The sequence below is a fragment of the Lithobates pipiens genome, unplaced genomic scaffold (genome assembly GCF_037356315.1).
Source record: "Lithobates pipiens isolate NorthernLeopardFrog02 unplaced genomic scaffold, aLitPip1_a1.2 Scaffold_28, whole genome shotgun sequence".
In the NCBI taxonomy this organism is placed as follows: domain Eukaryota; kingdom Metazoa; phylum Chordata; class Amphibia; order Anura; family Ranidae; genus Lithobates; species Lithobates pipiens.
The window spans coordinates 153891756-153901807 of NW_027507789.1; the positions used below are offsets into that span (position 1 = coordinate 153891756).

General features: G+C 42.9%; 1 protein-coding gene across 1 annotated transcript in view; it reads left to right on the forward strand.

Moving 5' to 3' along the window:
* NPEPPS (aminopeptidase puromycin sensitive) overlaps positions 1-7140 on the forward strand; it is a 136036-nt gene extending 128896 nt beyond the window's left edge. Inside the window, exon 23 of the mRNA XM_077459722.1 lies at positions 5971-7140. Within this exon, the coding sequence (XP_077315848.1) occupies positions 5971-6123 (153 nt within the window). The 3' untranslated portion in view covers positions 6124-7140. The remainder of the gene's footprint in view (positions 1-5970) is intronic.
* Positions 7141-10052: the final 2912 nt, after the last annotated feature.

A 10052-nucleotide genomic window follows, 5' to 3' on the forward strand; every position in this document is an offset into this window, starting at 1 on the left:
GTGCGACGTGACTCCCAAACAAAATTGGCGTCCTTTTTTTCCCACAAATAGCTTTCTTTTGGTGGTATTTGATCACCTCTGCGGTTTTTATTTTTTGCACTATAAACAAAAATACCTCGGACGTTTTTGGGACCATTATCATTTATACAGTAATCAATGCTATTTAAATGCATTGATTCCTGTGTAAATGACACTGGCAGTGAAGGAGTTAACCACAAGGGGGCAGTGTAGTGTTATGTATGACGTTATGTTTTTTTTTATTGTAGGGGGGCGTGGCCTGGCATGTGACATCACTGATCGTCCTTCCCTATAAAAGGGAAGAGACGATCGTGACAGCCACACAGGGAAGCACGGGGAGAGGTTTGTTTACAGACCTCTCCTCATTCTTCAGCTCTGTGACCCGATCGCGGGACATCAGCGGCGATCGGGTCTGCTGGTCCCACGGTCACGGAGCACAGGACTGGGTAGGGAGCGCGCTCCTGACCCATGGCTGGGCACTTAAAGAATCATGTACAGCTACGTGATTGTGCCCAGCCGTGCCATTCTGCCGACGTACATCGGCGTGAGGCGGTCCTTAAGTGGTTAAGCCTCGGACCAATTTGCAGCCTAAGGACCAGGCCCCTTTTTGCAATTCGGCACTGCGTCGCTTTAACTGACAATTGCGCGGTCGTGCGACGTGGCTCCCAAACAAAATTGCCATCATTTTTTCCCCACAAATAGAGCTTTTGGTGGTATTTGATCACCTCAGCGGTTTTTAATTTTTGCGCTATAAACAAAAATAGAGCGACAATTTTGAAATCAATATTTTCTACTTTTTGCTATAATAAATATCCCCAAAAAATATATTAAAAAAAAAAAAAAAAAAAATTTTTCCTCAGTTTAGGCCGATACGTATTCTACATATTTTTGCAAAAAAAAAAAAAAACGCAATTAGTGATGGATTAGTTTGCGCAAAAGTTAGTGTTTACAAAATAGGGGATAGTTTTATAGCATTCTTATTATTTTTTAAAAGTAATGACAGCGATCATCCTTTTTTTTTTTTTTTTTTTTTTTTGTGACTACGACATTATTGCGGACACATTGGACATTTTTGACACATTTTTGGGACCATTGTCATTTATACAGCAATCCTGTATAATAATAATTTATACAGATTCCTGTGTAGATGACACTGGCAGTGAAGGAGTTAACCACTAGGGGTGTAGGGGTTATGTGTGACGTGTTGTGTGTGATTTTTATTTTTTTATTTTTTCTTCTTATTGTAGGGGGGTGTGGCCTGGCATGTGAAGTCACTGATCGTCTTTCCCTATATCAGGGAACAGACGATCCGTGACAGCCACAGTAGGAAGCACGGGGAGAGGTTTGTTTACACTGACCTCTCCTTGTTCTTCAGCTTTTGTGATCCGGTAAAACGCCGCTATTTTTAGCGGGGTTTTACCGCCGGATTTGTGGCGCATTTCGGCCACTAGCGGGGCGCTTTTACCCCCGCTAGTGGCTGAGAAAGGGTTAAAACCGCCAGCAATACGCCGCAATAGCCCCTACCCCCCCCCCCCCCCCCCAATAAAGGTTTAACCCCCTGATTGCCCCTAGAGTTAACCCTTTCACCCCCTTTTGCCAGTGTCGCTAAGCAATAGTTTTTATGATCGCTGCATTAGTGTCACTGGTGCCGCTAGGTAGCTAGTTATTTTTTTAGGTTCCCCGTCAGGTTTTTATATAGCGCCAGGTACCCCTATTTACTACCTAATAAAGATTTTAACCCCCTGATTGCCCCTAGTTAACCCTTTCACCAGTGATCACCGTATAAGTGTTACGGGTCACTCTGGTTAGTTTGCTTTTTATAGCATCAGGGCACCCACCATTTATTACCCAATAAAGATTTAACCCCCTGATCACCCGGCAGGTGATATCAATTAGGTTTTAGGGTCAGGGTCTGCGTCGCCCCAGGCAGCGCTAGGTTAGTGCCAGTACCGCTAACACCCACGTGCAAAGCATACACCTCCCGTAGTGGTATAGAATCTGAACAGATCAATATCTGATCTGATCAGATCTATACTAGCGTCCCCAGCAGTTTAGGATTCCAAAAAACGCATTGTTAGCGGGATCAGCCCAGATACCTGCTAGCACCTGCGTTTTGCCCCTCCGCCCAGCCCACCCAAGTGCAGTATTGATCGATCACTGTCACTTACAAAACACTAAACACAACTGCAGTGTTCGCAGAGTCAGGCCTGATCCCTGCGATCGCTAAGTTTTTTTTTTGGTAGCGATTTATATTTTAATCCTGAAGGCGGTGCTTGGATTTCAGGGTCCCGCACGTGGCTAGGCTCCCAAAAAGTCCCCCACATGTGGTATCCACGTACTCGGGAGAAGCAGCAAAATGTATTTTGGGGTGTAATTTCACTTATGCCCATAGCATGTGTGAGCAATATATCATTTAGTGACAACTTTGTGCAGAAAAAAAAAAAAAGATTGCAATATTCCTGCAACTTGTGGCAAAATATAAAATATTTCATGGATTCGACATGCCTCTCAGTAAATAGCTTGGGGTGTCTACTTTCCAAAATGGGGTCATTTGGGGGGGTTTTGTGCTATTTTGGCATTTTATGGCCTTCAAAACTGTGATAGTTAGTGAGGAGTGAAATCAAAAATTTGCGCCCTTAGAAATCCCGAAGGCAGTGATTGGTTTTCGGGGTGCCGAACGCGACTAGGCTCCCAAAAAGTCCCACATATGTGGTATCCCCGTACTCAGAAGAAGCAGCAGAATATATTTTGGGGTGAAATTCCACATAGAACTATGGCATGTGTGAGCAATATATCATTTAGTGACAACTTTTTGTAAACTTTTTTTTTTTTGTCATTCATTCATTTGGGACAAAAAAAAACATGCCCCTCAGCAATTTTCTTGGGGTGTCTACTTTCCAAAATTGGGTCATTGGGGGGGGGGGGGGGGGGTTGTACTGCCCTGCTATTTTAGCACCTCAAGAAATGAGATAGGCAGTCATAAATGAAAAGCTGTGTAAATTCCAGAAAATGTACTCTAGTTTGTAGACGCTATAACTTTTGCGCAAACCAATAAATATACGCTTATTGACATTTTTTATACTAAAGACATGTGGCTGAATACATTTTGGCCTAAATGTATAACTAAAATTTAGTTTATTCGATTTTTCTTATAACAAAAAGTAAAAAAATATATATATATATTTTTTTTAATTTTCATTCTTTTTCCTTTTTATATCGTAAAAAATAAAAATCGCAGAGGCAATCAAATACCATCAAAAGAAAGCTCTATGTGTGGGAAGAAAAGGACACAAATTTTGTTTGGGTATAACATCGCATGACCAGGCAATTGCCAGTTAAAGCAGTGCAGTGTGAAATTGTAAAAAGACCTCTGGTCCTTAGGCTGACAATTGGTCCGGGGCTTAAAGTGGAGTTGCCCCCCAAAAAATAAAACCACTTAAAATTCTTAAAAAAAATAAAAAAAAAATAATTGGCAAAAAAAAAATTTTTTACTCACCTCTAAATACCGGTTGCTAGGGGGTCCCTCGTAGTCTGCCTTCTTCATTGCCCGGGCTGGTGACATCACTTCCCCTCGCGCCGCACATTCACCTGGGACCTGTCACGTGTCCCAGGTGACTGTACGGCGTATCACGGCGCCCTGCGCCGCTCGCGCATGCGCAGTGGGTGCCCGGCTGTGAAGCCACAGCCGGGTGCCCACAGTATGCATGACGGCGCCGCGAGCGGAGCGGGGAGCGAGGGGGGGGCTTCGTTCCCCCGCATCGCTGGAACCCGGGACAGGTAAGTGTCCGATTATTAAAAGCCAGCAGCTGCAGTATTTGTAGCTGCTGACTTTTAATTATTTTTTTTTAGGGGGTACCCCACTTTAAGTGGTTAAAAGATTAAAACAAATTAAATAAAATTGTAGCCAATGCATCAAAACTTGTAAATGCAATATAACAAGTTTGTTTGGTTTAGGTGCAGTTTTTTTTTTTTTTTAAGAGAGACCTAGAAAAATCTCATCCATTGCTAGTAGACAGTTGTTAAAACCTAGGAGCCAGCACTACGAAGCATTTGACTATATAGGTAGCTAAAAGTTGCAGTGGGTAAAGTTAAAATATAGCCACAATACATTATGCATGCCCCTGTAGCCATCCTGCAAAATTTATTTAAAAACAATGCCCATCTGTTATTTTCTGCTTCTAGCAGAATATTTGTTGATTTACACTCTGGCACCGGAAACAGAAATAACCTTGCTCAGTGTTTGATTCATTCTGTATGAAGAAATGAAACTAGCGCTGAGCACTTAATATACACATATACAAACACACACACACGCCTAACCACCCGCCCCCCCCCCCCCCCCTTTCCCACCTTCTTAACAGAAAACCAGTCAGCTGGAGGGGATATCCTCACACCTCCACATCTATGGCATGCATTGTGGTAGCTGCACCTGTCTCTCGCAATGTAGAATTGTCATGATGCTAGAGCTGACAAACAGTATGCGCACACTGGTAAGTTGGCCTCAACCCAAAAGTAAAAAAAAAAAAAAAGGTCCAATAAAGATGTCCATTCACTTTTGCAAGCTGTTCCAGGCTCTGTATGCACAATAAAGAAGAAAAGCTCCTCTGTGTAATAGAGCCGATCCCTTTTGTTAAACACAAATTGGACCACTCACATGTTTAAAGTGGTATTAAACCTTCATTTATTTAAAAAAAACATGTCATCTGTCCCTACTCTGTGCCATGCTTTTGCACAGAGCAGGATGATCCTCTAATTCTAGGGTCCAGGCCCCTCCTCTTTGGCAGGTGCCCCCCCCCCCCCCCAGCTTTCCATTGGGGCACCCGTACGTGCTCATTCCCGAGCCCTGCTCGTCCATTGACAGACACAATGACTCTGCGCCACTGCTCATGTATTTACAGCTTTTGATTGACAGCAGCGGGAGCCATTGGTTGTCTCTGCTATCAATCTGCCCGATGAGCGAGACAGCAGCAGGAGTATCTGTACCCGTGATTGAATAGGGCTCTGGTAAGAAAAAGAAGGGAAGTGGAGAAGCTATAACACAGAAGGTTTTTCACCTTAATGCATAGAATGCATTAAGGTGGAAAAACCTTAAGGCTTTAAAACTACTAATTACTCATACAAAAAGCTCACCTATATACTAGCTGGGACAAAAATGGTTTCTCTGCCAAATCTGTGTCTGGGGAGAAAGCCGGTGTCTTCCAGTCCGGAACCAGAGTGGAACACGGCATATGCGGATGACTTTGCCGAGTGAGGGGAGGCAGCGTGTTTCAGAGCATACGCATTGCTATATCCAGGTGCTTCCTTTTTTCTTTGAAACACTGCTAATTTAGGAGACCTTCACTGTACATACAGGTAATCCTTATGGGCTTACCTGTACATACAAGTTAAAAAAAAAAACGATTTAAATAGTTTTGGAGAAGTGAGTGTTAAGGTGCTGGAGGCATGGCAATAGCTCAACTAGTGCAACCTGAAAATTGCTCTCTTGCCCTGAGTTTTCAGTGCTAAAAGGTTAACAACTCACCTGAACTCTAAAATGTAGCATAACTCATATTGTAATACTAAAATGTAACATAAATGTTTACCTTTTATTCTTAACCGAACGTTAAACCTAAAACTTTACCTCTACCGTAACCTACACCATTAATAATCCATACAACTCTTCTGTTTATCAAAAGTACCATTTGCCCTGGAATTACAAATTGCCTACAAAGAGCGGGGATTCTGGCTCCAAAAATTTTTCTCCCTTCATACTGTGCAGTTATACAACACAGCAAGTTTGGCTGGTTCTTGAGAGTGATCTTTATTACTTTTCAGATTGCCAGCACATTGTCTGTTATCAGTGCAGGTATGGCTTGTGTTGGAATTTTAATATAAAATAGGCTGAGTAGTTTGAGATGTTTTTTTTTGTGCTCCCATTACTTGTTTTCTGCTTTTTTTTTTTTTTCACACTAGGCATTTTTTGAAGCTCATCCAGCGCCCTCTGCAGAGCGAACGGTGCAACAGTGCTGTGAAAATATAGTCTTGAATGCTGCCTGGCTGAAGAGAGATGGTGATGCCATGCACCAATATCTATTGCTGCGCAAGTCTCCTTCATCTGCTGTGTGAATGTGCGCAGTCATTCCCATCCGCCTGCTGTCTCACCGCCCCAACAGGCTAGACCCTAGGCCCCCTCCATGGGAGGCTCTGTACTTGTCCTCCCTCATCCCTCAACACCCTTCCACCTACTGGGGAGCTGGTCCGAAAACAGAAACCCATGTCAGCTCCTGCTTAGTCCCCAACCAACTCCTTAGGGATTTTATTAAATTGCTCTGTCAGTCTGTACATATGGGGAAAAAATAACAGCATCAAGCTGCTAACTGTGAATCGCCCATAAACCTTCAGAGGAAATTCTGCCTCAGAGTAGACCAGGGGAGGGACTTTTCTATTGGCTTATGTGAGGCAGCTATATCTGGCACCACTGTAGGTGGTTATCTATGAGAAAAGGGAGCGCAACCTGACAAGTTATTACAGAGTGTGAATTAGCCAAGACCAGGTTTGGAAAGTGGCTGGGTATATAGACAGTTCTTTATTTTTGATGAGGGGTCATCCCCCTCCTGTTTGCTCCCTTAATTACCTCTTGTATTTCCCCTCATGAGAATACTGTAACTGTTGGTTTCCTGTTTGTCTGTTTCTGGAGTTTAACCCATTGTTCTGGAAGGAATATTTAATCTTGGGGGTCTGAGCTCAATACATTCTCATGCCCAGGGCTCCCAACTTTTCAGTGGCCTGGACCATTAACCCCTTCAGTACTGAAAAGCCTTGTGCAGTGGCAGCCTGTTTGGTGCTGATGGACTTGTCCTTAATTTAGATTTAACTATGCTAAAGAACAAGGTGAACTGCCTGTGCTCCTGTTCTTAACATCTGTCCTCTGCCTATCCCCTCCTTTTTCCTTCATAAACTCTAGGTTTCCCAGATTGTGGGATTGTGAAGCCTAATGGCATAGTGGCAGGGCCATGGGCCTTGGTTCTCAGACTTGCTTATCGGATTCCTCTTTTGTGCTATTGTTTTAAATCACAAAAATAAAAACTATAAAAAAAAAAACAGTTGGCGTTAATAAAGATAAAATGTGAGTGTGTAACAGAACAGTGGTCTTGTCTTTGAATCCTGGTTTCTCTATCATTTATACCAACACTTAGAGTGTGTTGATTTCCTATTTTGTGTGTTTTTTTTTTTTTTTTCTTTTCTGTTAAAGGCATTTCCAGTTTTACAGTCAAATTTGAGAAAACTCTACTGTTCCCATTCACACATGATCCCTACAAATGTTTTATTTATTTTTTTCATATATTTCTAGTTGTTTCTTTGGAGGTTTATTCTTAGATCTTGAAGGTGTTCTGAATACTTTCAAGTAGTTTGCAACTGATAACAAGATCTGCCAGCACAGTCCTGTGTTAATTATAATAAACACAACTCTGCAGCCTCTTTCTTAACATTATATAGAAGGGGAAAGGTAGGATTTTTAAAACAACTAAAACTTAATCAATTTTTTTTTTCTTTATATCGAATGTGCTATGTGAAAGGGAACATGCAGCAACAAAAATAATAGGTTATAACTGTTTGGCTGCAAAAGTGAAAATACACTTAAAGGTTTTTCTTTATGGTTTGAGCATGTAGCCACTGTCTTGCAAGAGCTTCTCTCCATATCTATCATACATATTTTGCCATGCTGGATGTACTTTCTTACCCATTTGAGCCTTCTGACTTGCCAATGCTGGATGTTTCATTGTGTACTATGTTTCCCCCCATGAACCCACAGATGTTTCTACTAGGTTGAGGTGCCAGATTGGATGAAGATGTTCACCTCTAAAGAGTCCTTAATGTGATTGTAAACCTTCATTATTATTTTTTTTCCTGTTTCAATAGTTATGTGTAAGGCTCGGTTCACACAGGGGGCGATGCGAGGCGACACGACTTGCCGCGCCGCAACCTGCCGCGACCTCAGCGGCGACTTGCAAATGACTTCTGTATAGAAGTCAATGCAAGTCGCCCGAGGTCGCCCAAAAGTAGTACAGGAACCTTTTTTCTAAGTTGGAGCGACTCGAGTCGCTCCTCTTAGAACGGTTCCGTAGTACAGAACGGGGGCGACTTGTCAGGTCGCGGCACGGCAAGTCGTGTCGCCCCCTGTGTGAACGGAGCCTAACTGTATTCTCTTTAAAACCTAACATAAACACGTGTGCATCTGGATAATTGCACAAGGATAATGTCATTAAGTAATAAACAGTGCTCTCGCACAAAACATAAACAATAAAGGAGTAGGAGTCCCAGGGAAAGAACAAATGGTAATATCTCACAAATGTGTAGGTTCAAGTTGTAAACGCTTTGATGCATAATTGAGGGGGGTTAGGGAAAAGGGTCTAGGGGAAGATTTTAGAATAAGCACCAAATAACAGTAGTGCAAACACCAAAGCAACTAATGGTTAGTGAAAAAGTTTAACTTGTGGGCCTACACCCCTTGGAGAAGAGTTGAGGGCCAGGTCCAGCACCAGCATTCATAATAAAACCAGATATACTGTAGTCAAAGAGCCTAATGCTCTCAGCAGAGGTCACAACAATAGAAACAGTTTCCCAGTCACATACTGCACTTGGAAGAGGAAAAGAAAAGGGAATATTTCTCCTTTTGGCCCATCTCCTTAATGTTTGTTTTTTTTTTTGTTTTGTTTTTTCTTTACTTTAAATAAGTCAACTGGTTAATATTTACCTGCTCTGTACAATGGTATTACACAGAGTGGACCCTTACCTCTTCCAGAGTCCCCTGCATTGCTCTTGGCGGCTCTTCTCCTGAGTGTGCTCCATACAAGCACATCTAAGGGTGCGCTCCCAAGCTTGGATGTGTGTGTCCATAGACACATGGCTTGGCCCTGCCTGACCCCTCCCCACACGATTTGATTGTGTGGTAGGGGCCAGTGGCTCCCACTGCTCTCAGTAAAGCCTGTGACTGCAAGAAGAGATGTGGACAGCGCTGAATCGAGAGCAGTAACAGGTAAGTCTTTAGGGAGGGGCGACAGCCATTGGAAGCTTTTTTGGTCAAAGGTGGCCTTAGTCTTTACATTGTGGAGACTGTTGGACCCTGTTTTCACATCGCCTATCTGTGCACAAACCTTTGTGTAGATGGTGTCATAGTTTCCCATAGCGGGGTCACACACCTCTACCCACCTCTTTGTTAAAAGTATTATAAACTTTCCTACCTGTATCTTGTGCTTTTCACCTGCATAAGATGTGCATTGAGCATGCAGTTTTGTGCCATTTGTTACCCCGCTTGTTGTCGGTTTTAAATGTACTGTGGCACTCCATGACCTCTCTAGTCTGAGAACTGCATTTTCCTGTGAAGAAACTAGGCCCCATATTCTCTGGGTCTCAGTTCAGTGCTTGTGCAGGAGAAAATTAACAGAGTTTATCATGAGCTGTTTTTGTTTCATCAAATGTTTGTGATGCAACATAGAAATGGCTAGGAAGGCATGTGACCTGAGCCAAGAAGTTGCTTGTTCCTCTGGCGAATAGGGGGACAAGGTGAGTTAGTCAGCTGTGACATTACGAATTGCAGTCATAATGTGAGCCAATTATTACAAGGTAAGGGAAACAAATTACCCCAGGCTATTATAGATGGATATATCAAGATAGATATCCCTTAGCATGGAAAAAGAGGCTGACAATAGTGACGTACCGCTTGACCCCAGGGCCTTCCTTTTACAAGATATTTAGATGATGACCTACTAAAGGACTTATCCACCAGGACCTTCAACCCCCCCCAGTGTCCAAAGGACCATCTGGTACAAGGGTAGGCAACCTCAGCTCTCCAGCTGTTTTGAAGCTACAAGCCCCATGTGACATTTCAAGACCCTGACTATTGCAGGTATGACTCCTAGAGGCACAGGCATGCTGGGACTTGTCGTTTTACCATTGCTGGAGGGCCGAGGTTGCCTACCCCTGACATAGTACCTTCAAACTCCAAATCCTATGGCTAAATAGTTAACTTTCCAATGCCTGCCTTCCAGGTCCCA